General features: G+C 35.6%; 4 protein-coding genes and 1 pseudogene across 10 annotated transcripts in view; 1 reads left to right on the forward strand and 4 right to left on the reverse strand.

The window, feature by feature from the left end:
• Positions 1-665: 665 nt before the first annotated feature.
• LOC127422424 (serine--tRNA ligase, cytoplasmic-like) lies at positions 666-4,125 on the reverse strand (annotated as a pseudogene).
• A 1,899-nt stretch (positions 4,126-6,024) lies between these two features.
• Positions 6,025-9,125, forward strand: ift20 (intraflagellar transport 20 homolog (Chlamydomonas)). 2 transcript variants are annotated; one of them, XM_051665942.1, is made up of 5 exons: positions 6,025-6,138; positions 7,936-8,102; positions 8,284-8,369; positions 8,450-8,553; positions 8,670-9,125. In XM_051665942.1, the coding sequence occupies exons 2-5, from the start codon at positions 7,976-7,978 to the stop codon at positions 8,749-8,751; spliced, it is 399 nt and encodes a 132-aa protein (XP_051521902.1). In that variant the 5' UTR covers positions 6,025-6,138; positions 7,936-7,975; the 3' UTR covers positions 8,752-9,125. The 2 variants fall into 2 exon arrangements, with proteins under 2 accessions (XP_051521902.1, XP_051521903.1); XM_051665943.1 differs by having other exon boundaries at positions 6,054-6,133.
• A 142-nt stretch (positions 9,126-9,267) lies between these two features.
• On the reverse strand, positions 9,268-11,258 carry LOC127422428 (sigma intracellular receptor 2-like). Its single transcript, XM_051665944.1, has 3 exons — positions 10,995-11,258; positions 10,774-10,918; positions 9,268-10,612 (listed from the first exon to the last, which is right to left on the reverse strand). The coding sequence occupies exons 1-3, from the start codon at positions 11,106-11,108 to the stop codon at positions 10,338-10,340; spliced, it is 534 nt and encodes a 177-aa protein (XP_051521904.1). The 5' UTR covers positions 11,109-11,258; the 3' UTR covers positions 9,268-10,337.
• A 1,544-nt stretch (positions 11,259-12,802) lies between these two features.
• On the reverse strand, positions 12,803-18,916 carry LOC127422418 (fibroblast growth factor receptor homolog 1-like). 3 transcript variants are annotated; one of them, XM_051665927.1, is made up of 12 exons: positions 18,512-18,916; positions 17,991-18,073; positions 17,722-17,806; positions 17,079-17,286; positions 16,771-16,909; positions 16,535-16,633; positions 14,245-14,405; positions 14,021-14,158; positions 13,825-13,936; positions 13,614-13,713; positions 13,388-13,487; positions 12,803-13,300 (listed from the first exon to the last, which is right to left on the reverse strand). In XM_051665927.1, exons 1-12 carry the CDS (start codon positions 18,532-18,534, stop codon positions 13,241-13,243), a joined length of 1,308 nt encoding a protein of 435 aa, XP_051521887.1. In that variant the 5' UTR covers positions 18,535-18,916; the 3' UTR covers positions 12,803-13,240. The 3 variants fall into 3 exon arrangements, with proteins under 3 accessions (XP_051521887.1, XP_051521886.1, XP_051521888.1); XM_051665926.1 differs by having other exon boundaries at positions 12,805-13,300; positions 16,771-16,930; positions 18,512-18,911; XM_051665928.1 differs by having other exon boundaries at positions 12,810-13,300; positions 16,771-16,930; positions 18,432-18,862.
• A 123-nt stretch (positions 18,917-19,039) lies between these two features.
• The window catches only part of LOC127422412 (ubiquitin carboxyl-terminal hydrolase 32-like), a 93,893-nt gene continuing 85,740 nt past the window's right edge, over positions 19,040-27,192 (reverse strand). For 2 of the 4 annotated variants that reach the window (XM_051665919.1, XM_051665916.1), the window contains exons 33-35: positions 22,183-22,275; positions 20,963-22,004; positions 19,040-20,903 (exon numbers count right to left, since the gene is read on the reverse strand). In XM_051665919.1, the coding sequence (XP_051521879.1) occupies positions 21,831-22,004; positions 22,183-22,275 (267 nt within the window). In that variant the 3' untranslated portion in view covers positions 19,040-20,903; positions 20,963-21,830. The remainder of the gene's footprint in view (positions 20,904-20,962; positions 22,005-22,182; positions 22,276-27,192) is intronic. The other 2 variants (XM_051665917.1, XM_051665918.1) reach the window with 2 other exon arrangements.

A 27,192-nucleotide genomic window follows, 5' to 3' on the forward strand; every position in this document is an offset into this window, starting at 1 on the left:
AAGTACCGTTGTTTTGCTTCTGTAATGTTCTTCTGCCCGGAAACAGTGTTGCCTCGACATCTGTGAGTGGCGAAGCGATTGGTCGCGAGGCGGCAGTTCAAGCATCGCGCGCTGTTCAGGGACTTAGTGCGTGCGTCAAACAATATCAACATCAAGCTGCTTTACTCAGCTACATGTTTGCCTCGCAACGCATTCGTGTAATAAAATGAACCTATATTAAAAATTCAGTTCTTCAAGGCAACAGCTTTAACTGTTCGACTGTCTTAATATTTAAACCTCCCAAAATTATGAGTTGTGAGCCAACCATTGGATACTAAATATTTTATGTATTTATTTTGGAAGGTTACTCATTTTACATTATATGTATATAATTTTTTTGCCCTACTGAAGGGATTTACTGTAGCCTATATCAGCCAATTAGTAAGGGATAATTTGATCAGTGGTTAGATCATTGATAACAGAATTAGCTATTTAGCAGGGCCAAAAATCCAAATATTACCTAGATATACAGTAACCATGTCTATTTGACATATATTTATGCATAATTCCATCATGATGAAAAATGTTCTGAATCAGACTCCTAATAGAGTATGCAACAATTAGCATCTCTCTGTCGCCCTCTGCTGATCAAGCAAAGTGCTATGTCAATTTCAAGGCAACAGGTTGTGACAAGTGAAAACTGTTTATTTCTCACTGTCTTTAATCTTTATTTAACTACAGAGAGATGTAATATCAAATTGGGATATCAGAAGGAGGATATTCCATGTTTAATGGATTTACATGAACCATCAGGTCAGTGTGCACTAAATACCAAACTATTCAAAAACCATTTGCTCTTTCAATACTCCTTTTAAGTAAAGATGGTGAACATAAGAACTAACCAATCAAATGAAACCTCTCCATATCAAAAGTTTTGATTTTAGTAATAGTCCAAAGGAACAAACAAAAATGTCCTGTCTATTCTTCTTGCACTTCTTCATCCGGGCACCAATAGTATTCCACAAAACAAATCTGGCCATCATCATTCCTCACAAGATACTGTAGAGAGAGGAAGCCTGGACTGTCAGTCCTCACTGAGACTTTACAGGACAGGGCCAAGGTCTTTGTAGAGGGCTTCAACAGGGACATCTTATATCTTTTTTTCTTATTTCTCCCAGTATTGATTTATTCTCATAAGCCATCATACTGACACTTAAAACAAGGCATGTTATTCAAGTACTGTACATATAATAACATTTCCTGTTTTACAGAAAAATCACAAGAAACCTCATCTATGAAGAACAAGACAGAAATGAATGACAGCGGCATTTATAACTGCTGATCCCGTATCATTTTAAGGTATGTGACAATGTGAATGGGAAGTGTTAAGTAATCAATTATAACCTTAACATTTACACTTCCATTATGCTTGTTTATAGTGCAGATATTATTTATAGGACAGAATATTGAAAGAAAGAGGTCTTTTCATTGTGCAAAAAATATTTCCATTCAGAATAAGCTGAAATACCCTCTTCTAACATGGCATAGATGCAGTATATTGAAGTATTGTTTATAACCATGCATGTTTCCTTTATTTCAGTTTTGAATTTAACTGTATCTTAATACAACAATGCCTTGGAAATTACAGTGTCATTGAAGACATTTTACTGTTAATTGGACATACAGTATGTCTGTCACACCATCATGCATTTTGAATTGAAGTTGTCAATTTTACCACAGACAGCCCCATAAAACTGTCCGAGAAGTAGTAATATGTGGCAGAGGAGATGACATGGAAGAAATGGAGTGACTGTTTCAGTGGACAATGACAGTGAATGGGGATGGGGTTATAAAATGGAAGTTTCATGAAGAACCATTGTGATTGCTTGGATTGTAGGGAGCAGGTTTAAGAGTCATCGGCTGACATATTCTCTAGATCAGCGTCAACGCCCTGCTGTTTCTTCTTCTTGCTTCCTTCCTGTTGTTTCTTCTGCTTCTTGGATGGCGTACACTAACTGCTCAATCTTCTCAAAATGATGGACCCTGAAAATCCCATGTGTGTCTCTGCCGTGAGAGCCCACTTCCTGTCTGAAACAGGTGGAGAAGCCAGCATACCGGATGGGGAGGTCCTCTGGCTTCAGCCATTCGTCTCTCAGGAAGGCAGCGATTGGCTGCTCTGATATGACGATCAAATACTTCTTGTCCACTGTATTGTCATCTGACTTCTCGCTTCCTTTCCCAATCACCTTGTAGAATTCCTCGTCAAACTGGCTCAGCTGAGCAACCTCCTGCATAACTTCTTTACTCATGAAGAAGGGTGTGTAGAGGAGATTGTCGTTCTTGCTGTACAGGATCCGCAATGCATAGTTTATTAAGGCCTGCTCCAGGAAAACTAGAAGCCCCTTGTGGAAGTATCCTCTGCTACCAGCCATAACTGCTCCTTTTCCTCCTTCGTATCCAACCACCATGACGACCAGGTCCATGTGAGTGTACTTTTTCTGCACTGAGCAGTCGCCCCAGGTGCGCTCCACCTTATTATCTCTCTCTGGTATTCAAAGCGTTCCGCCTCCAGCTTTAGTTGATCACTGTCAGTCTTCTGAACAGCGTCATCTACCAGTAACCGCACCTTTTTGATCTGAGTCACTTCCAAGTTCTGTGCCTCTTCTGGAAGAGTCTCATCACCAACTGGCCCTTTCTTCTTCATTTTTTTCGCCAATGGCCTTGCTGCACAGATTCTTGGCCTTGTTTAGGTTATCTGCAGTAAAGCGACATTTCATCCATTCTGTGTCCGCCTGGACCAGTTTATCCACAAGAGACAAATCTTTAAACTGTTTCCTCTGGGTCACCCTCATGATTTCAGGATTGCCGCCTTTGTCGATGTGAAACAGGTCTAAATCTAGCACCATAGTGGCTGTGAACCAGGTGTGTGGTGCATGTGAATGAAGGAAGGAAATTCGGAAAGTGTGGTGGACGAATCGGGAGGGAGGCCGACATCTTATATCTTTGAGAATTTACACATAAGAGAAAATAAATCTTACTGACTTAGAAAATGTAAACAGTTGCCATTGTTAAATTCTTTAAGAAATAATTTACCCAAAAATGGAAATTCTCTAACCCTCATGTTGTTCCACATCCGTTTGACTTTCTTTTTTGCATGGAACACTAAAAGGAGACTAGGGATGCACCAATATGAACATTTTGGCCGATACAAAAAACTATAGGTTGATACCGATTTACGACTTACCTTATTTTGTCATCAGATTTTACTTCGGAATAATCCTTTAAAAATGTACAAAGAGGAACAAAAGCTTTTTTTTTTTACTGTTCTAACAATAAATAATTTCCATTGAACATGGGATCTGTTGAACACATGACAGGCAAACATTTTTGAACAGAGCCACATTGAAAAATAAATAAAGGATAAAAAGATAAAAAATAAAATAAAAAAAAGATACAATAGCCTCACTCACCATTAATCTTTTCATGAGTAGCATCTAAATGTGCCTGCAATACCCCCCCAGAGTGAGTTACAGTATTTCTTCATGTGACACTGCACAGCCGTTTGAGGGGGGCAGAGTGTAGACGAGTATTTTTTTTAATTTTTGATTTCTTGTCATTTCAAAAAATTAAAAATACCTCTAAGTTTTATAACAGTTTCAGATATCAGAAAAAAGATTCAACAAAGTATATAAAAGAAAGATGGGAGTTGGAATGTAATTTTATTTTATCTAATGAAGAGTGGGAAAACAAGAAAACGTAATCTCAAAGTTGGAAGAATGTGATTCATTTTTTATGAAGCACGGTTAAGTTCACCTGAAACACGACTGCATCCTCTTTGGTAATGTATTCTTGAAAGATGTCAGCCTAAAGTAACAGACACACAAATACACAGATAAGCCAAACTCCTACAGCTCAAAAAAGTTTTCTGTCTGAAGCTGTTCCCAAAAACCAACCTGAATGAATGTATTGGCTTGAAGACACTTGGAGTCCTCCACTGTCACCTTTAAACCATTGTGTTGCATTGAATATGGCATGGCCCTTGAAAGAGATGGCTTTCAGGATGTTGGAGAGATTCCTCACGTTATCCAGACTAGCTATGAGAATGTACTGGTCATCATTTGCTTGAGACTGAGTTGACAGAGGCATGCTTCTGCTGCGACATCAACATCTGCAATGACATTGAAAGAAAACTACTGCATTGCTATTAACTCACCAGCTGCTTCTAGCAATTTATAAAGCATCATGATCCATCATCATAATAAAGAAGATCTATAAAAGTGTCCAGAGGCATTAAGTTTTACTAATTAAAAGGAATGTTCCAGGTTCAATACAAGTTAAGCTTAATCAACAGCATTTGTGACAAAGTTGCTTACCACAAAAATATTTTCGACTCATCCCTCCTTTTCTTTAAAAAAGCAAAAATCAGGAGCTTGGGTAGCTCAGCAAGTAAAGACGCTGACTACCACACCTGGAGTCATGAGTTCGAATCCAGGACGTGCTGAGTGAATCCAGCCAGGCTTCCTAAGCAACCAATTGGCCCGGTTGCTAGGGAGGGTAGAGTCACATGGGGGTAACCTCCTCGTGGTCGCTATAATGTGGTTCGCTCTCGTGGGGCACATGGTGAGTTGTGCGTGGATGCTGTGGAGAATAGCGTGAAGCCTCCACACACGCTAGGTCTCTGCGGTAATGCGCTTAACAAGCCACTTGATAAGATGTGTGGATTGATGGTCTCAGACACAGAGGCGACTGAGATTTGTCCTCTGCCACCCTGATTGAGGCAAGTCACTACACCATCACGAGGACTTCGAGAGCATTGGGAATTGGGCATTCCAAATTGGAGAGAAAATCCCCCCCACCCCACCCAAAAAAAAGAAGAGGAAAAAAAAGAAGCAAAAATCAAGGTTACAGTGAGGCACTTACCATGGAAGTGAATGGGGCCAATTTTTGGAGGATTCAAAAGCAGAAATGTGAAGTTAATAATTTTATAAAACCACTAACATTAATTCTTCTGTTTAAACTCATGTATTATTTGAGCTGTAAAATCTTTAAATCATTTTTACAGTCTGTTTAGGGTTTTAGGGTTTGTTGACATTACATCATCATAGCAACGAAGTTGTAAAATTGGCTATAACTTTACACAGAAAAGGTTTGTAAGTGATTTTTATCACACTAAAATCATGTTAACACGCATATTGTTTATGTCTTGTGACTATACTTTTGAAACAGTGAGTATTTTAATGTTTACGGACTGGTCCCATTCAATTCCACTGTAAGTGCCTCACTGTTTTTTTTTTTTTTTAGAGGAGGAGCAATTCAAAAATTATTTTTGTGGTAATCAAAATTATTCCACAAATACAGTTGATTGAGCTTAAGGTCAGCATGAAATGAAAATTCACCCTATCTATTTTATAATTGCACGTTACTGATCTTATTGTGAACAAGCGTATGTTTTATTTATTTTTTTAGCCTTTACCTCTTTAATCAAAATGTAATAACTCGATCTTCCTGTGAAACGACAGACTTCTCTCTGGTGACTTCTCCAATCATTTAGACCGTTTAACTTGTATTGAACCCGGAATATTCCTTAAACTGTTGACCCACACAGATGGTCAAACAGCCAAACAAGAAAAAGTGAGCATTAAACTTATTCAACAGCGACCTTTCATATGTAAAGCTTACCCAATATACATATAACATATGTATATTTATATCGTTTAAAACAGAGAGACTAGACATTTTTTGAGGTCGCCGCTCAATCTTCTTCTAATGTTTTTGACAGCCTGTTGTTGTTCGTCCTGCATCTCCAATACCCACAGTGTTCTGGCGCTGAACTGCAGGAGGTATTTAACTACGGACTCTTTCAATTTTAGAACAAGGGGGACTGTGGTGTGAGATGTTAGCTATAAAAAACACGTTTGATATGAACCTCTGGCATTTATAGTTATATATAATTATTTCTGTAGTTATGGGATAAAAAAGTGTTTTTTAAATTATTATCAATACATTTTGCCTGACATAAATATTAAAAATGTGTTTGTACCCCCCTCTCACTCATCATGAGGTGGACCGGTCGTCGCCTGGCAGCCGAGACGGTCAGACAGATGCGAGGAGGCGGTCATTTACTCCAGCAGAAGTGCCACATAATCAAATAAAAGTAAGGTAGGTTGGAGCCATTTGATCATCTACTTCACTTGATTTAAATGTCTCAGTCGATGTAACAGTTTGAGAGAGTAATTGTGGACCGTTTTATGTATGTTCACCAAGCAAATGAACTTGTCTGGCCAAGGTCTGTTTGCTTTTGTTTATCTATTCTAGCTCAATACCAACCCAGACCTTACAAAAATATTTGTGAGCAGTAGCATTTCTTCGTCCTGTATGTAAATGTAATTTACTGAGTGGACAATCCGATTTGTTTTGAAACGGCAGTTTATTGACAGATCACTTTAACCAGCTAACTAGCTAATCGGTTAGCTAGATTATGTGGTCAGTGGATCTGGTGACACAAGTGATTTCTTATTGTCCTGCAACATCAGCGATATTTGGCTAAGTTTAGGGGTGCTTAACAGAAATAATAAGAGTTGGAACAAAATGGCAATGGCAAAGCCTTGTAGTTCAACTGTGACAGTTGTTTTATGTAGTTGTGTGATTCTCAGATGTTCCTATTTTAGTTATTTATTTATTTTTATTTTTTACAATAAAATCAAAATAAATTTTGCATATAGAAAATGAAGCCTGTTTTTAGGGCCATCAAGACTTTTCGTGACATTTTCATGACAATTCTCCACAATAATTATGATGGTCAGTGATCATTATGATATTCTCATTACCACAACGTGGGGAAAAAAAAGATAAATTAGTTAAATTGTAAAGTATTTACACATCGTAATAGTTTTCCTTTGGTACTGTCTTTAATTTGCACTGATTTTAATTGAAAAAAATAATTGTACAACAGCATGTTTAAAAAAAAAAAGAAAGAAAAAAAAAGACTGTTACGGTAATGAGAATCATCATTAAAAACAAAGCGATAGTAAAATGAAAATATCCAGACTCGTTAAGGTAAGGAGAATTGGGACATGTGCTTAAATGCCCTAAAAAAATGTAACAATGCAAAAAATCTTCAAGGGATAGTTCACTCTAAAATGAAAACTCTCATCATTCACTCATACTCATGCCATCCCAGATGTGACTTTTTTTGCTGAACACAAATATATTTAGTAGAATATCTCAGCTCCGTAGGTCCATACAATGCAAGTCAACGGTGGCCAGAACTTTGAAGCTCCAAAAAGTACATAAAGGCAGCATAAAAAGAATCCATATGACTCCAGTGGTTAAATCTGTCCTCAGATGTGAAATGATAGGTGTGTGTGAGAAACAGATCAATATTTAAGTCCATTTTTACTATAAATCTTAACTTTCACATACTTCGTTTGTTTTGGCGATTCACATTATTTTTGTATATTGCCACCTACTGTGCAGGGAGGAGAATTTATAGTAAAGAAGGACTTACATTTTGAATTGTTTTTCACTGACACCTATCATCACTTCTGAAGATATTCATTTAACCACTGGAGTCATATGGATTACTTTTATGCTGCCTTTATGTGCTTTTTGGAGCTTCAAAGTTCTGGTCACCATTCACTTGCATTGTATGGACCTACAGAGCTGAAATATTCTTCTAAAAATCTTTGTGTTCAGCAAAAGAAATAAAGTCAAACACATCTGAGATGGAATGAGGATGAGTGAATGATGAGAGAATTTTCATTTTTGGCTGAACTATCCCTAATGCTATGAAATGTACGGTTAATTTTTGTCATGCTTAAAAATATAATATAGATAAATATATATACATAAATAGAGAGAGGGGTAAATATGACCAGGACATTTTCTTGACAGGTTTCTTGAGAATCACCCAGTCTATCGCTGAAAATTATATATCTATATTTCATTGTCGTTCAGCTTTCCATCAATCACACAAGCAGTTTTTGGTCCGCTGGTCATGGCTAAAGACCCGTTGGCAGAGGCTGGTCTTCATTTTGATGAACTCAACAAACTACGAATACTTGAGCCTGACGTGAGCCAGAAAACCACAGAGCTCAAAGAGGAATGTGAGGACTTTGTTGACAGTGAGTTTCATTTTGCTTTTTATTTTATTGTTATAGAGCACATTTTATCTATTGGAATGTGCAGAGCGAACAGCATTTATGTCTTTTGGATAAAATGTTTTGCATCTATTAGTGTTTCAGAGTACAGATCAATAACTTTTGCTTTGCATTGCTTCTGTTTCATGTTTGTTTCTGAAAACAGAGATTGGCCAATTTCAGAAAATTGTTGGTGGACTTATTGAACTTGTGGATGAACTAGCAAAGGAAGCAGAAACCGAAAAAATGAAGGTATGTACTTGCATTTACAATGAATATCAGTCCACATTAGTATTATGTTCATTCAGAGGACCTTGATGATTATTCTACAGGCCATAGGTGCAAGAAATTTGTTGAAATCGGTTGAAAAGCAACGTGAGGCCCAACAGCAACAGCTTCAGGCACTGATCGCAGAAAAGAAAATGCAGTTGGAAAGGTACAGTCATATTTGGCCTGTATTCAGACTACGTGGTGATCAATAAACCATTTGTGCATTAAATTCCTTACTGTAATGAGACCATAAAATTATTATAATTCTCTTTTGTTTTGCAGATATCGAATAGAATATGAAGCTCTTCAAAAAGTGGAAGCAGAGCAGAATGAATTCATTGACCAGTTTATACTGCAAAAATGAGAGTGCCGTTTGTTTTCAAGATTCCACTGTTTCTGCTATAACATCCTGTCTATTGGACAAGATAAGTGATGCTATGCATCTGTCTAACAATGACTTCCTAATAAGTGCTGGGCCCCAAGTTATAGGTTAATTGAGTTGACCAGTCAATAGGTAACGACCTTTGACTCTCTCTATTGTTTTAACATTGAGTGCTGTTGCATGGCCAGTTCCAGGGAAAACACACTTCCCACAATAGATCATAATCTCAAATGAATACTATTTATATACAAATGAAGTTATTTATACTATTTATATGGAAAATTACTTTGTAAATTTAATATTTTTTACAACAGGAAAATACAGTATTTGCATGTTACTGTAAATAATTCCATCACGAGACATCATGGGATAAATGTTTTTTTTTTCTTTATGATTTGTACTTCAACTGCTGTTTGTGACTTGAACCCATTTACAATTTTACTTTATCGTATTCTCATGACATCTTTACATTTTGATTGTGGGACCACACCAAACATATTTTGCATTGGATAGAAAGCAGACCAAATAGTGCATTCATTTATTATTTGTTTACATTTACCTTACTGTGTAGATCATCAGGTGTGTTATCTCAATATTTGAAAAACTTAATACAAATTTGAAGTACACTTGAATAAAAATATATTTTGCAATTACATATGTGTATTTTGTCATCGGTAAACAAAATATGCAAACAATTACTGCTTTAGGGCAAAAAGTGCAAAACATAAGGAAGCTATGGCAACTAAATGAAAACAATTTTAAAAGGATAGTTCACCCAAAAATGAAATATCTCCCATCATTTACTCACCCTCATGTCATCCCAGATGTGTATGACTTTTTTTCTTCTGCTGAACACAAAGATTTTTAGAAGAATATTTCAGCTCTGTATGCCCATATAACACAAGTGAATGGTGGCCAGAACTTTGAAGGTCCAAAAAGCACATAAAGGCAGCATAAAAGTAATCAATAAGACTCCAGTGGTTAAATCCATGTCTTCAGAAGAAACGTGATAGTTTTGGGTGAGAAACAGCTCAATATTTAAGTTATTTTTTATTATAAATAATAAAATCTCCTACCTGCCCAGTAGGTGGCAATATGCACAAAGAATGCAAATCGCCAAAACAAAAGAAGTGAAAGTGGAGATATACAGTAAAAAAAACGATCTGTTTCTCACCCACAACAATTATCAATACTGAAGACATGGATTTAATCGCTGGAGTCTTATGGATTACTTTTATGCTGCCTTTATGTGCTTTTTGGACCCTCATAGTTCTGGCCACCATTCACTTACATTATATGGACCTACAGAGCTGAAATATTCTTCTAAAAATCTTTGTGTTCAGCAAAAGAAAGAAAGTCAAACACATCTGGGATGGCATGAGAATTTTCATCTTTGGGCAAACTATCCCTTTAATGTGCAAAGTTTTCATATAATTTCCAAATTTGTGTAATTTGTAATCAGTACCAGATTACATTTCAGAAGTCATTTACAATGAATCCAGCCTTACATACACATTTCAAAATGACAGTGGAATGTGTAGAAGTCTATGGAAGGGATGAACTGACATCTATCTTTGTTTCTTGGACTTTGAGGAAGCTCTTCCACTTGGAGAGGATGAGTTATAAGCTGTGCTGTAAAGCATGGTGAGCAGAATCATGATAGGGATGATAAGATATGGAACATAAATAGATACCAGGGTCAGACGCTCATGCAGAGTTTGCGGACCTGGATGTGGTACCAGAGGAAAGTTATGGAAAAGGATGTGGCCTAAAATTGGGACCAGAGTGGTGGCCACATGAACGGAATAAACAATTGCTGGTGTTCTGATCCATTTGCAGCCACCTATTAAACAAACAAATAGGCAGGGATAATGTGACCATTGTATAAGCCGTAATAACAAATATACACTATATTGTCACCATTAGATGTCACTATTGTGCCTCTCAAAACGTCTGATTTCATAAATCATTTACTCAAATGATCGAACGAATAGATAGACTGACCCTTCAGAAAGGCGTACGCTGCGACTGGGAAAAAGGGCAGCTGCACAAGAGCCTCACAGAATACAAAAGATCTAAACCACACAGGTGGGTCCATCACCATTGGATCCTTGAATTCGGCAGCATACCACTGCAATACGTTTTTCAGCTGTAAAACAAATAATCACATTAACCCTTAACCTAGATATGTGCTCAGTCACGAGTAATGACAGAGACAAACTTACCGCGTGTGGATACACATGTTCAGGAAGTAAAGCTTGAAAATCAATGAGGACAGTGATTGGAATGTGCGATGCAAAATAAATGAAATATACAATTTCTAAGACGCGAATAAACATTTCGAATGAGGTTAGTCACTGGTTACTATTTCACAAGTTCCTCCTCTGTCAGAGATGTGTGGCAACAGTGGACTGCACCAGTGGTTAGTGTCGAGTAGCGTGTTGCTCCTCCGTTTCTGATTGGTCTGTCTGCTCGGATATTCCTGGTCTCTCTTCCCATTGGCCAATTAGCTCGGTTGATTTCATGAAGTGGGCGGATTCCTGATTGCCCATTGGCTAATTATCACGGAGCATAACCGTTAAACACAACCCTTACAAACTACCATAGTAACAATTTTTTCCCGCCATAAAATGCCTTCGATACTACAGTTAAATACAACGGTAAAGCGTTGACCAAATCTGTTATCAATTAAAGAAAAAATACAACATTTTAAAGATTTTTATACTGTTTTAAACAAGATACCACATGAAATTAATATTTATTCAATCATTGTAGTAACTATTATAACTACTATAACTTACCATTGGAAAATCTGAAGGAAACTGAACTGAAGGTGAAGCACAAGCCTCTGTAGTCCAAAAATCCCGTAAGTCTAATTGCCAATTTTGAAGATGGGTTTTTATAATAGGGTTTTTCAACTTACGAGTAAAATAAGGTCTGTGGTAAAATTACTTAACAATTTGTATTTTGTTCTACAACAAAAATTACACACAGTCATACCTCAAACATTAATTTTGAAGCCGTATTTTATTGCATAGTTGTTTTTTTTTAAACACATGACGGCTTCAAAATTCACATTTGAGGTATTAAAGCAAGTCATTTATGTTGTAGAACAAAACATCCTCAAATCATTAAGTAATGTTTATCACAGACCTTATTTTGCTCATAAATTGAAAACCCAATTATAAAAACCCATAGGAAAATCCAGAGGGAACCACTGGCGAATTCTCATCCGGGTTTGTGGACTACAACCTGAACAGCTCCTTATTCACAGTAGCGCCATCTTTGAATTTTGATGGGAATGAAAACAAGGCTGTGAGGGATACTGTTTCTTCAATGACTTGCACTGATAAAGCTGTCAAAAAGCTCCTAGATCACATCTAATTTTCCACAACTCTCTTTGTGAAATTTCTTGGATATTTTTTTCAATGTTTCATCAGTGGAATGATCCAAAAACACTTTAAACAACTGTACAACCCATTGAAGAGACCTGAAGATAGCACTGCTGTGAATAAGGTATTAAAGGGATAGTTTCAACCAAAAATGACTTTCTTTCTTTTGTAGAACACAAACAAAGATTTTTTGAAGAATATCTCAGCATGGTAGGTCCATACAATACAAGTGAATGGTGACCAGAATTATGAATCTCCAAAAATCACATGAAGGCAGCATAAAAGTAATCCATACAACTCCAGTGGTTAAATTAATATCTTTTGAAGCGATATGATAGATGTGGGTGAAAAACAGATCAATATATATATATTTTTTTAACCATAAATCTCCACTTTCACTTTCACATTCTTCTTTTGTTTTTGGGTAATTCGCATTCTTCGTGCATATCCCCACCCACTGGTCGGGGCTGGTCAAAGGTGGAGATTTATAGAAAAATTATTTAAATATTAATCTGTTTCTCACCCACACCTATCATATCACTTCTAACGATGGCATGAGAGAGTAATGATGAGAGAATTTTCATTTTTGGGTTACTATCCCTTTAAACATTTATCAATAAATTATATTGAGTTAATACGTTTTCATCACAAAAGATGTGATAATGTTTGGAAGATTTTATTTTCAAAATTGTCTAAGGAAACGTCTCAAAATATTAACATTTGGTATTTAGAGTTGTGTAATGTCCTTATATACAAACATTGTTAAAAAGTATGTACACAATAAACAGTGTTACATTAGAAACGTTGTCACAAAATTAATTGAGTTAATAGCATGGCTAGGTCTAAGGGGCATTGCCCCTAGCATTGCCCCCCCTCTCCCCCACCAACACTTCTGATGCTCCCGGTACCAATGGCGAAACACGATCAAGGGGACCAACCCAAGCGAAATGATCAAGGAGTAGCACCCCCCGTACGACAAAGAGATAAACAGCTGCCCACCTTAAAATCAAAATGCCCCCCCAAAGATCACATCCTAGTACCACCCCTGGTTATTAGGTGTGTGTGAAGCAATGAGTTGCTTATTTTTGTTCAGTGCCTTCTGCATTCATGACCCTTTGGTTGCTAACGTCCACATAATCCTGCAACAGATCGATAATGCCTTATCACTTATCTGCAGGACAAAGGTATAAAGATTTCAGAATGAATCAAAGCCTATGGTGACTCACCCCGTCACTTTCCACAATATTCTCCAGTATTCTGACAATGTCTGTAAACGAAGGTCTGGACGTGTAAGGATCCAACCAGCAGTCTTGCATGACCTGTTCTCTACATTTTAAATAGAACATTAATTCCAATAATTATTGAAAACACAAAGCACCATATTAACATTTTTTCAGCATTTTGACAATAACAATAGGCCTATTGCAATGACAATAAATCATTCTAACTCACATCTCTGGACGGCAGGTGCTGGGAACAGCATTCTTATTTCCAGCACAGATATTGTACACCACTTGCTCAGATGAGTTCAGGTTTGGGTAAGGTAAGGTTCCTGTGAAATATAAAATCCAATAAATCCAATAATGGCTATTCAATTTGTGAAAATTTTGATTAATTAAAAGCAAAAATCTTGTTTATGGACCAATTATCAGATATTTCTCACCAAATGTTTGCATTTCCCACAGCAAAATACCAAATGCCCAGACATCTCCCTTAAAGCTATAGTAGTTGTTCCGGAAATACTCCGGAGGGTACCAGCGCAGTGGCACACGATCCTAATAACATTGGGGAGAGACACATTTAGGAGAATGATCAATGTGGATCCTGGCTAGAACAGCTGTCACTGGTTATTAGTTCACCTTGTGTTGTTTTTTCCTGCTACTGCGCCTACTCCTCATGCGGGTCAAGTCCCTGGCCAGGCCAAACTCTGTTACTTTCACCTCCCAGGGGAAACGACTCACCAGAATATTCCTCAAGGCAAGGTCACAGTGCACTATCTGGAGAGTGCACAGAAAACATCCAAAATCATTCATTCTCTCATCACTTTGAGTTTAGCTCTATTGTGTGTGCCCACTTGTGGTACCATTTTTGAGCGCAAGTGTTCCATGGCCAAGGCGATGTGGTAGGATGCGATAGTGAATTGGTTCTGCAGTTCAGGGTCGGTGCTCAGATTCTCTCTGTGTTTCTGAACAAAACTGCGCAGCGTGCCGTAGCTTATGAACTCCATGATCAGCATATACGGCTCTGAGGAAACAGACACCATTTTGGTCACATGATGGAAAAAAACTACATTAGTATATTTTATTATATAAGTTTGACAAGTTTCTCTAAAATGAATGCAAATAATATTAAATGAGAGGAAATGCTTGCAATATCGCATTTCAATATTGACTGTGTGTTAACATGTACGAATGGGTTTGTCAAAGGAATATTCCTGGTTCAGTACAAGTTTAGCTCAATCGACAGCATTTGTGGCATAATGTTGATTACCACAAAAATTCATTTTGACTCGTCTCTCCTTTTACAGTGAGGCACTTACAATGGAAGTCAATGGGGCCAATTTTTATAGGGTTTAAAAGCAGAAATGTGAAGCTGAAAATTTTATAGAAACACTTAAGATTCATTCTTCTGTTAAAACTTGTGCATTATTTGAGCTGTAAAGTTGTTGATATAACTTCACACAGAAAAGGTTAATAAGCGGTGTAATTGCACTAAAATCACGTTAATACACATATTGTTTGTCTTGTGGCTATACTTTTGAAACAGCGAGTATTTTAATGTTTACGGGTTGGCCCCATTCACTTCCACTGTAAGCAGTGTTGGGTAAATTATCCACTACAAATGACTAACTACTTCTCTAAAGTTATAATCAGATTACTTATTATTTTTATTGAAAAAGTTATCACATTACTAATTACGTTGACATTACTTTCTAAAACACTTGTCACAAAATGTTTTTAGTTTTTCCACTCAACAAATTCTAAATAATGTCTATTTTCTACTTGTTAATTGTCGCACATGCTTCAGCTGTCACAGGAACACAAAAAGACGTACATATGAGCATATACATTTATATTCTAACTGTATTACACAAAAGAAATATTTGTAACCCAAGTAATGTACTTTTTTTTTTTCTCTCCCATTTTTCTCCCAATTTGGAGTGCCCAATTCCCAATGCACTCTAAGTCCTCGTGGTGATGTAGTGACTCGCCTCAATCCGGGTGGCGGAGGATGAATCTCAGTTGCCTCCGGGTCTGAGAGGTCAATCTGCGCATTTTATCACATGGCTTGTTGAATGCGTTACCGCGGAAACATAGCGCGTGGAGACTTCACACTATTCTACACTGCACCCACGCACAGCTCACAATGTTATAGTGACCACGAGGAGGTTACGCCATGTGACTCTACCCTCCTTAGCATCCGGGCCTGGTTGCTTAGGAGACCTGGCTGGAGTCACTCAGCACGCCCTGGATTCGAACTCGTGACTCCAGGGGTGGTAGCCAGCGTCTTTACTCGCTGAGCTACCCAAGCCCCCACAAGTAATGTACTTGAAAGTCAGTAACTGTAATCTGATTACAAGAATTTAAAAATGTCATGTATTACAATACTTTTTGTCCCAAAAATAATTAGATTACAGCAACTAATTAATTTGTACTGTCACTGATTGTGTCTCTCTGTAACCCAGATTTTTTCCTTTTTTTAAAGGAGGGACAAGTCAACATTTTTGTGGTAATCAACATCATGCCACAAATGCTTTCGATTGAGCTTAACTTTTATTGAACCCAGAATATTCCTTTAACATAGTTAAAACAAAATATCATTCTTACAGTATATTCTGTATATATAGTGCTGCTTAAAATTCCACATTGAACATATGGGATTCAAAATCTAATTTAAATGTGGAAATAAAGGTTTAGGAGTTTTAGGATGTTATGTTGAATAAGAACTATTTAAAATTCTGCACTATAGCTCACTCATCAGATAAGCACATTGTCACATTGATTAGGTTAATATCTTTGTATGAAAGGTCAGATTTCTTTGCTTCCACTGAAGCACACAAGATGCTCTTTGGAACATTCTTAAATCAACATGGATCATCATCAGGTTTTGCACAAACTTGTGGAGTCCATGCCAGCTTGAGCGCATGTTGTCGGTAAATTACAAGCAGGACATACCAAATACTAAGTCAATCAATTCAACTTTTCACTCAATGAAAAATAGACTATCAAAATTTGAAAAATGCTAAATAGATTTGTACATTTTCATTAGTGGATTTTTGATTATTATATTTTGCTGCATAGCTGCAACAGAGATTCTTCATTAAAGTCACATAATGCAATAGTACAGCACAAGAATAGAGCAGTGTGTCTTACCCTCTGTTGTATTCCAGTCTAGCAGCTGCATTACATTTTTATGATATGCCAGCTTTCTCATAATAGACACCTCATTTTCCATCTGCTTAGAGGTGATACCTGCAAGTGATGGCCAAAACATGATCTAAACAACTGAAAGATCATATTTAAGATTTTCACACATCTTGATACAAAAAACATCTGCATGCATTTAAATGTGTAAGATGGTGGTGAAATACTTTCTCATGCTGTTCTACCTTCTTTTCCAATTTTGCAAGTGATCATCGAGTGGCCTTTACAAGTGCCCCTTGTAATTCTAGCTTTGTAGAACACCCCTTCTCTCCCCGCCTTCATGAGCTGTATGAGGCTCAGGTCTGCTTTTGTGAACCGGGGAACCTGAAGATCATTGTTTGAGCACTAGACAAGTCAAATCAATCACATTTGACTATATTATATACATTTACACATTTTATATTTGTGTCTTAAAGCTAAATTTAAGCATCTGCACTAATTATTATGTTATTCAAAAATAAAAAGGTTGATTTTCAACTAAGATGTAGCATACCTGTTGGAGAGGCTTCCAGGGTAATCTACAGCTTGACTTTTTGTAATTTGTTGTTTGTTGTCGTTGTAATGGCCTTTCTGCAGTGTGGTCCACTGGTTCAGGAGGGGCCAGGACGATGGTAGACGGAGGGGGAGAATCTTGAACTTGGAGGCTCACAGCAGGTCTCCCATGTCTCAACTCTCGTATGATCTTCCTCATTGACCGATACCTTAGGAGAGAAACAGAAGCTGAGAATTTGTAAATGTAATACTTGGGTAACATTTTACAATAAGGTTATTGTTAACATTAAGTACCATGAACTTACAATGAACAATATATATTTTACAGCATTTATTATTGTTCATTGTTTGTTCATGATGCGTTAACTAATGTTGATGTATACAAATTTGTGTTAACAATGTATTAATTTATGTTGAAATTAACATTAACCATGATTAATAAATGCTGTAAAAGTATTTTTCATTGTTAGTTCATGATAACAAATACAACCTTTTTGTAAAGTGTTACCAGTGCTGATTTATATTGTATTTTTAAATGTAATAAAATTGTTTTAATGATAATTTATAAATAGTACAAAACATGACTTCAAGTTTTATCATATCAAGTTTATTATTTTTTAAACGTAGTGCTTAATAAAATGTACTTTTTTAGGCAAAGGAATCCAACCACAATCATGAAGAGGACAGTAACAGCATAGAGAGAGATTAGTATGATTTGTTCAACGCCATCTGTAAAAGATGTGAAATACAACAGATAATCCCCATTATACTCAAACAATTAAAGTGAAACAGTTTCTAGTATGCATTATAAATCTTAATTTGTATAAAGCATACATTTGTCCTCTTATTAATTATGAAATTGTGTATACAGTTTAACAGCCATTGAAACAAATGTATATGCAAATATACTTACTGAATCCTCCATGTAAATGTGTCATGATGAAACAAAAAGCATCAAAATTTTTAAAGTCATCTGAAAGAGCTATTCGAACAGTACTAAAAGAGGGAAAGAAAAAAAAAGATTATAAGTGTAGTGAATCACAGCCCTTTGGCAGATTTTGATATGATTAATTTTATATCCTCAAAACAAAAAAAAACAAAACATAAAAAACAAAACAAAAAACAAAACAAAAGCCCAAAGCAAAATAAATAAATAATAAAAAATAAATAAATAAAAAAAAAAAAATAAACAAAAAAAAAGCAAGCAAAAACAAAACACAAAACAAAATAAGCAAAGCAAAGCAAAAAACAAAACAGCAAAGCAAAATTTTAAAAAGCCCTGATGATAATAATAATAATAAAAAAACTTAAATGTAAAACCTGAAAATATAAAATATAAATATATTTTGCTTACCTTTTAGGAAAAAAATGAAACAGCAGTTCCACACAATCTTAAAGCCTAAACCCAGCCTAAAATCATTATATAATGCGTACCATTTTCTACCCTTCTTCTGCATGCATGAAGACCACTGAGGGTGAGGTGCTCTTCAGAACAAGACGCCACAGCTCTAGACTACAGCGCTTGTGGTTTAGTGCAGAACATTTCTATAAGTAGCACAGTGTGCAGGTCGATGCATTTCCTGACTAAAGCATGCTAGCCTCCAAATATAAAAACTACGAAAATCTATGTGACCCATCAAGCGCACACACAAGGTCTTGTGATCATGATTGTGATCGAGTTTAGTTTGCATATATCACTCAAGGGAAAAATTCTGGAGGAAAAACTGACACAATCAAGAAAGGAGTGTAGATGTCCTGTATTAGGTTAGTTAAAATGTCAAATGTGGCTTGAATTCAAGAAAGTCTTACTGATGGCACTGGACGGTAAAGAGCCCAACAGAGGGAGGTGTGTGGTTTCCTCTTTGCTGTTCAAGGAAACACCTTGCCACTAGCAAGCTATGCACATTAAATAAACACTCCCTTTCATGTAAATCTGTGCAACAATAGAGACACAAGCGTTACTGCATTTGGCTGCATTTAATTTGTTTCTTGAATAAGTGTTACAGATCAACGGTATCACTCCATATACAACTACAAGTACATTTGTACAGTTAATTTTCAAATACATCCTTTTCATTGGTTTATTTACAAAACATGTATGTACATTTGTCAGTGCAATGTAAATGTAATTCTTTAAACAACACTTTACAAAATAAAGTTAATTAAATGAATACATACAATCAAAATTAATTTAACAAAATTATGACTAACAAACATGGACAAAGACACACATCAGTAGTTGATTGCACTACTTGAAAAGTGATAATTTTTGCCATATTATCCCTGTATCAAAAAATTCGGTGAATGTTTCATATTCAGCTGTATGTTTACTATTACTGTAATAATAATGCAGCCTTTAGTTAGACTAAAAGCACACATATAATTCCAAGTGAAGCCAGATTTCAATCAGAGAAGAGTGAAACATTGTTTAGGAAGACAATCTTGTACATTTTGATTTTCAGTGTTGGATAGCCATTTTATTTCTTTTAACATTAAATATCTACAAATTGTTTACAGTTCATATAACATATTTGCATTACTCTTGATTACTTTAATTACCATACAGTAATACAGTTGCGTTTATTTCACAAACATTTTCTCTTTTTTCCGGCAGGGATAAAACCTTTCTTTGATGGCATACATTAAGTTAGAATATTTTTTAAGTACAATTTTTTAAAGTACTACAGCAGCAAAATAGGTATCGGTGAATGATTCCCAATGACTTCCAAAGGTTTTAATACCCCACTCATAGGAGGAGCTCATTCAGTTGATGAGTTGATGAAAAATAAGAGCCATTCAATATTTCATACATATTTCACAGTGGTAATTAAGATTGGTTCAACAGAAAGGCTACTAGTAACCTGGAACACCCTCCGACACAGAACTCCAGAGATTTGAGCGCTTTAGGTAGAATGCTGTTCTCTAAGAGCAAAAGTTGTGAAATTTTCATCCATTCTAACAAGACATTCATACAGATAACAATGTCCATACAACAGACCTCTTTCTTATGCTTTCATCAACAGGATTCAATAATTCCCTAACACTATGTACATGACCAGTTTAAAACTTTGGCTTGGACATGTGAAGTTTCCCTCGTGAGACAACATTGATCAGATATGTGTCTGGTTGCCGTTTTTAGTTTCTGCTGTCAGCAGTATGTAGTGAAGCAAGAACTACAGTGAAAACAGGAAAACAATGTATGTTTATGGCACTATTGTTGAGAGGACGCTGTGGTTTGATCTGACTGCTAAGACTAGTAAGTGAACGTGTCTGAAAGCCCCAGTTTAGGCAAAGTGAACTACTGCATAAAATGAACTTATAAAAAATTTAAAACAAACAAAAAAGATTATAAAGCTAAACATTTACTCTTTAAAAGAGAAATGAAGCATGAAAATAAACCATCTTAAATAAGATTTAAAAGCAAACAACAACATAATTTTATATGAATAATTTGGCAGCGTAGCAGAGGGAGGATATTTTATTAAGTGGTAAAAAATTATTTTAAAATGAAATATTATGGAACTTTTTTGAAAAGTGAATTTTGTCCATAAAGAAAGTAGTCTACTGCCCCCCCAATGATATAATACTGTCACATGGATTTTGAATTAACAATCGGCCAATTAATGGCAAAAATGTGAGGTAGTGTACGGAAATTACATAGAAAAAAAAAAAAAGACAGGCAAAAGCCAACAAAAACAAAACAATATGAAAAAACAAAAACATGAAATAAAAATTAACAAAACAACATAAAAACATGAAGAAAAAAAACCTAATAAACGTGAAACAAAAATGAAAACAAAACAACATAAAAACATGAAAAAAAAACCTAATAAACATGAAACAAAAATGAAAACAAAACAACATAAAAACATGAAGAAAAAAAACCTAATAAACGTGAAACAAAAATGAAAACAAAACAACATAAAAACATGAAAAAAACAACTAATAAACATGAAACAAAAATAAAAACAAAACAACATAAAAACATGAAAAAAAAAACAACTAATAAACATGAAACAAAAATGAAAACAAAACAACATAAAAACATGAAAAAAAAACCTAATAAACATGAAACAAAAATGAAAACAAAACAACATAAAAACATAAAAAAAACAACTAATAAACATGAAACAAAAATGAAAACAAAACAACATAAAAACATGAAAAAAAAAATGAAAACAAAAACATGAAAAAAAAAAAAAACATTTAAGAAATCTTTAGGGCTCTTTAATAGCTGTAATTTAGATCAATGCATTTCCTAATTAAAATAATAGATTCTCGCTATTAGCGTTCCAAAAAATAGCAATAAAGGAGCAAAAGCTTGTGTCTGATACAGTTCTATAAACACATATATATTTTTTTTTATCGTTATGCAGTTTTAGATTTGCATGTGTGGGCTGCAATGTGAAAGAACTCCCAATTTTGTCTGATAATCATGCTATCAAGGGATTGGCTAACTTCCAGTCCAGTACTGAATAATTTTGTTTGCTTGGCAACAATGACATAATCGCTAAAGTTCTCTCTCTATTCACTCGTTCACATGTTGTCTCTTACTTACCCCCTCACTCATTTAACTGAGGTGTCAGGTACCTCTATTCTGAAAGCACAGTCAGTGACACAGGCCGCTCGACTAACTGATATTTTGCGCTTCCACAAATGATGGTCCTCTGGGGCAGCACTGCCGTTTCATTCTTCATTGCACTGGCATACTGACGAACTCACCAAGTGTCTTTTTATGTGGAAGAGCATGACATCACTGAAGCACACAGTACTTCTTGTAGTCTGATTCAAAGTCTTCGTCCATGCTAGTGGTGTCTGTCATCTTTTTGCCCTCTGTTTTTGGCAAAAACTGTGAGTAGTCCACTCCCTGCTGCTCGTAGAACAGGATGTAAGCTGAATCTGTGTCAATTTCGTCCGATTGAACTTCCTGAAGAGAACACATGAAATAGTTTGCTTCAAGTGCTGATTAATACTTTGTTGTCTGAACATTTTCCATGTATGTAGTAATATCTGCATGTTCTCACTGTGCAGAAAGCTGCAAAGTGTGCTAAACAATGATAATGTCCGAGACGTCAAAGAACAAACACAGAGAGCGGGGATCATACCTTGCAGCTGCTGTCGTTGTAACAGTACCATTTTTCGTTAGGGTTTTTGGCATAAGTCACATAGTGTCCCCCTCCCATTATTCCTGAATGGCACTAAAAGGAAAACAATATAATTTGTGTCAAAGAGATGTCAAAATGTAATAAAAAAAAAAAAAAAAAAAAAAAAAAGACAATCTTTAGAGAAACCTTTAAAGCTCCTATATGCAACTATAGATTATATCAACACATTCTTCAATCAGTTTCTTAATTAAAATAATAAATTACTAGATACAACAGTCAGATTTAGTGAGATAATAGAAAAATATCTCTGAAACACTATGGTTGTAGATGTGCAATATGCTATTGTGTATTGACTGTCAACTTGTAATTAAACAACCGTTAGTTCCAGTGCACTCATTTGAATGGACAAGCAGAGTTCCAAGAATGTTTCACTGTTGCATTCCTTGTCCATATTCACACCATAGAATTCAACTTCTATGGTTTATAACACTGTAACCAAACTATTTTCATTGGTAGAGCAAAAAAAACAAAAACAAAAAAAAATCTGTCCATACTGTGTCTGAAATGACAGTTACTTGATATCACTATCATCCTTTTTGAACTGCAAAATCAAACTTATATTGCTTAGTTAAGTGACACATTTAGTTGCATTGTATTGTATGGAATTTAAAATCTAACAACCCTCTATGGAAACGTTGGAGAAAAGAATCGCTTATGACTAGGAAATGTTTATTTTTACTCACCAGACAACTAAAAAAGATATTAAACAAACGAGGAAGAGTGCATCGTCACATATAGTATATATAGTATTCATACAAATGACGTCACGTGTTATAGTAAGCGAGTGTATATTTTATTTCATATTTTGGTTTAGCTTTTTAAAAATGTACACATTTCATGTTCTATCAATTTATGTCATGAAATTGCATTTATAATAATGACACAAGCTGATGTCAATGTTTGAAATTTCATATGCATTTTTAACACAAAATATTAACAAGGCTGGATCCTAATAATAAAATAGAATTCCACATCTAACATTTAAGTGCTTCTATATCAAAAGTACTATGTAAAAAAAAATACATAAATAAATAAATAAATTATAGATGCTGCAAGAGCTTATTTGTTAAATTCCTCAATATTTACAGTGTTTGAAGTTAAAATATTTCATAATGTATAACTGCCCCTTTAAATAATTATATATTTACACATTTTTTACACTTACTACAAGGGTTTGGCGATATGACCAAAATTCAATATCACAGTATAAGTAATTTTATATTACGATAACGGTATATATCACGATATAGATTTTTTTTTCCTTTCGGAAAATCAACAAAATATTATATTAAATATCCATGTGATAGGGGTGGGCGATTAGCAAAAAATTATATATCAATTTTCTTAAATGTTTTGGTTGATAAAGATATACATGAAGATAGGCCCATAGCCTACATTCAGGGACGTGCCGTCCACATAAGAAAGGGATGCAGTGCTTACCTAACAGAAATGACCCTATGAAATATTTAAATATAATTGTTAATATAAACTGTTTTCGTTCAAATTCGTCATCTTTCATCTCAGTTGAGCAGCACAGACAGTTATTCATTTATTCGCTTTGGCACCACCCTCAAGTATAAGCACTTTATGTTCTGCTTTCTCTGATTCCATTGTTTACCACCCTTCCATTCAACACTGCATGTTCATTCAAATTGAATCACGCCTGCTACTACAAATGGCCAAGGTCAGCATGCTTACCAAAATGAGTAAGCCAATCAGAAGCTCCTTCCTTCAGTCACGCTATCTGATAGGCTAGATTTGAGTTTTGTGTAAACACGTTCAAGTTCATGTAACTAATGCATTAAGTGCAAAAATGGATATCTGCAGTATAAGCATCGACAATCTCTGTGGATTTGGCAAAGTTAATTTCAATTAAAAATCGAGAAAGATAGGCTATCAAAACTTCAACAGGCGACTTTTACAACAAAGTGAAGGAGATGTTCATTTGCATGGAGAGACAAGAGACAAGGTAAGTTAATATATTTATTAAAAATCTGTGTTATTGATACTAGGTCATTGTTTCTGGTTAGTCTGAGGATATAAAGTGGTAATCTGTCAATCATGTCCTTGTGTTGTATCTGTTTTATTGTTCTAAGGTTAGGGCTCAGTGTCCATTTAAAATAATAATAATAAGGATGTAGCCTGTTGTGTCTATGTTACATTTGCCTTGTGTATTCAGGTTAAGATTGTTGTCTTTGGTGGTCAGATTAGTTAATTGCTGCTGTCCATTCCAGTGGTTCTGAACTGTGGGAAGAGTGACGTGTGAGGCCTATGATGTTGAAACTAGTAACTGGCAATCTTTTCTTTTTGTTGTCTGTCAAAACAAGCTCTTCTGGCACTATGGTTCATTGTATGATTTAATGAACATAAACATGCTCGGCTCAATATATGACAATCTTTAATTTGTGTGATATGAGCAATATTACTGTCCTGAATTGAAAACAATTTGGTCATGAAGTTCACCACTGTGACATAATTGTTTCCATTGACTGGTGGGTTCTAAGGCAACAATTTACATCTATAATATTTACGTGACATTACACTCACCCATAAAATGCGTTTTGGGCACACCCAGGGCCGTAACCACGATATACATTGAGGGGGACTATTCCCCCCAAATAATCAGATATGGCCAGATTCAAATTATATTCATCTTTTCTTTGATACAGCACAAAAAAGAAAGAAAAGATGACTAAAACAGGCAAATTGCTAGCAATGCAGACACAGTGGTAGTCTTGTACTGTGTAAACTTCTGTTTGAAAAAATTTATCTTTTAAAAACAAAAATTTGGGGCCTTTATCGCATTTAAAGCCTTTATAAAGACAATTATATTTGTGACCTCAACACCCGCGACCCCCCCACCTGCAAACACGGAGAGAGAAAAGGCCTCTCTGTAACTGAACATCAGCATTTTCTTTTTTATTCTGGAACAAACCCCACCATTTGTTTTGAATTTAGCCTTCCACTGTACACTGCAAAACATTTTTTGCAACTATATTGCCTACTGCATATAAAATGCACTGTTGACTGAGGTGTCATTTATTTAAAAATTCCTGAGGGAATTTACTCAGTGTGATCACTTCTCTCTCCGTGTTTGCGGAGGTAAAGGTGAGGGTAGGAAAGCTTGATGGTGTCAAAAACACTATAAAGAGCAGCAGGGTGAATGGTCCATTACACACCACGGAGAACGCAGTGTTTTATTAACAAGCTCTTTCTCATTTTCTCTCAGAATGTAAACTGAAAAGAACCTGAGATCATCCATGAATGTGAGAAAACAGCGCCTTTAAATGCAAAAAATAAATCCCTTCACACGTTCTGTGTTCATTTTCTCTGTTTGTCTATTGCTATCAGACTCACGTGCAGCCAGGATGAGCATTGTGCAAACAGATATTTACATACCGCGATATAGACAGTATAGAAAATGTTTTACCGGCTGACATTTTATTCAGTCCCCACGATATATACAGCCATACCACCCAGCCCTACTTACTACATTACACGCTTTTTGCACTAATGAGGCACAACACGCAGTGAAAGGATCTCTGTGCTAAAGTTAATCTTTGCCACAACACAACTCAATCATTGGCAAATGCAATCTGAATATTTACTAGACAGTGACTAATAACAGACATTTTTTTATTTGCATAGCGACAATAAAATAGCGAACTTTGGTCACATATGCAAGTGATTTACTCGAAATGTAGAGGGCTAAACAACTCTTAATAAGCGTGGACAGTGGTGGTCCTGATTCACATGGTGCCCTAGACGAGATCAGACATGAGTCGGCCCCAATCCCACAAAAAAATAAAAAGTTGCGAATAACTATCTAACTAAATTAAAGCATACTTTTTATACACTTTGGCGCAAAAACATTAACATTAAACAGTTACATTAAAGAAACAGGGTGGCAACATTTAAATAAACAAATAAATGTATACCCAATAAAACAAACTATATTGATAAATACAACTGATAAAACACTTTTATATTAATGAAGTCGAAAACATAGTGATAAGCAGCTGAAATTACCTAATTGCTTTGCTTCAAAAAAAAGAAGACGTAGTGAATCATTTATTTGAATTGGTTTATTAACATCAACCATCCAAACGAACCGATTCACTTTAATATTCTGGACTTCCCAAGAGAGAGTGGGAGGACAATTTAGGTAAGCAATACAATGTTACACCATTACTTGTTAGAAAAAGTAGCTTGGAAAATCGACAGAAAACTTTTGTGAAAATAGTTGAACTACTGTCACGCTACTGGATAATGTTCAATGATGTGGGGGCGCTTCAGAGAACATTGCTGTCATAGAAGACTACCTATACTATCTACAGTGGTGGCCAAAAATATTGGCACCCTTGGTAAATATGAGCAAAGAAGGCTGTGAAAAAAAAATCTGCATCATTTATCCTTTTGATCTTTCATTAAAAAAAAAATCACAAAAATCTAACCTTTAACTGAAGTAAAACAATTGAAAGAGGGGAAATATCTCATTATTAAATAAATATTTTTCTCCAAAACGCATTGGCCATAATTATTGGCACCCTTTTATTCAATACTTTTTGCAACCTCCCTTTGCCAAGATAACAGCTCTGAGTCTTCTCTTATAATGCCAAATGAGGTTGGAGAACACCTGGCAATTGATCTGAGACCATTCGTCCATACAGAATCTCTACAGATCCTTCAAATTCAGAGGTCTACGTTGGTGGACTCTCCTCTTCAGTTCACCCCAGAAATTTTCTATGGGGTTCATGTCAGGGGACTGGGATGGCCATGGCAGAACCTTGATTCTGTGGTCAGTGAACCATTTTTGTGTTGATTCTGATGTTTGTTTTGATTAATTCCTGCTGGAAGATCCAACTAGGGCCCATTGTAAGCTTTCTTGCAGAGGCAGCCAGGTTTTGATTTTTTATCTGTTGGTATTTGATAGAGTCGGTGATGCCATGT

The sequence above is a fragment of the Myxocyprinus asiaticus genome, chromosome 31, assembly GCF_019703515.2.
Source record: "Myxocyprinus asiaticus isolate MX2 ecotype Aquarium Trade chromosome 31, UBuf_Myxa_2, whole genome shotgun sequence".
NCBI lineage: Eukaryota > Metazoa > Chordata > Actinopteri > Cypriniformes > Catostomidae > Myxocyprinus > Myxocyprinus asiaticus.

Coding starts and splice junctions, on each gene's coding strand:
- ift20 (XM_051665942.1), top strand. CDS start 7,976: ATGGCTAAAGACCCGTTGGCAGAGGCTGGTCTTCATTTTGATGAACTC. Junction 8,103..8,283: donor ATGTGAGGACTTTGTTGACA/GTGAGTTTCATT, acceptor TTCTGAAAACAG/AGATTGGCCAATTTCAGAAA. Junction 8,370..8,449: donor CAGAAACCGAAAAAATGAAG/GTATGTACTTGC, acceptor ATTATTCTACAG/GCCATAGGTGCAAGAAATTT.
- LOC127422428 (XM_051665944.1), bottom strand. CDS start 11,108: ATGTTTATTCGCGTCTTAGAAATTGTATATTTCATTTATTTTGCATCG. Junction 10,919..10,994: donor AACATGTGTATCCACACGCG/GTAAGTTTGTCT, acceptor TTTGTTTTACAG/CTGAAAAACGTATTGCAGTG. Junction 10,613..10,773: donor AGCGTACGCCTTTCTGAAGG/GTCAGTCTATCT, acceptor TTTGTTTAATAG/GTGGCTGCAAATGGATCAGA.
- LOC127422418 (XM_051665926.1), bottom strand. CDS start 18,534: ATGCAGAAGAAGGGTAGAAAATG. Junction 14,159..14,244: donor AACACTTGCGCTCAAAAATG/GTACCACAAGTG, acceptor TGCACTCTCCAG/ATAGTGCACTGTGACCTTGC. Junction 13,301..13,387: donor ATATTGTGGAAAGTGACGGG/GTGAGTCACCAT, acceptor GATCTGTTGCAG/GATTATGTGGACGTTAGCAA.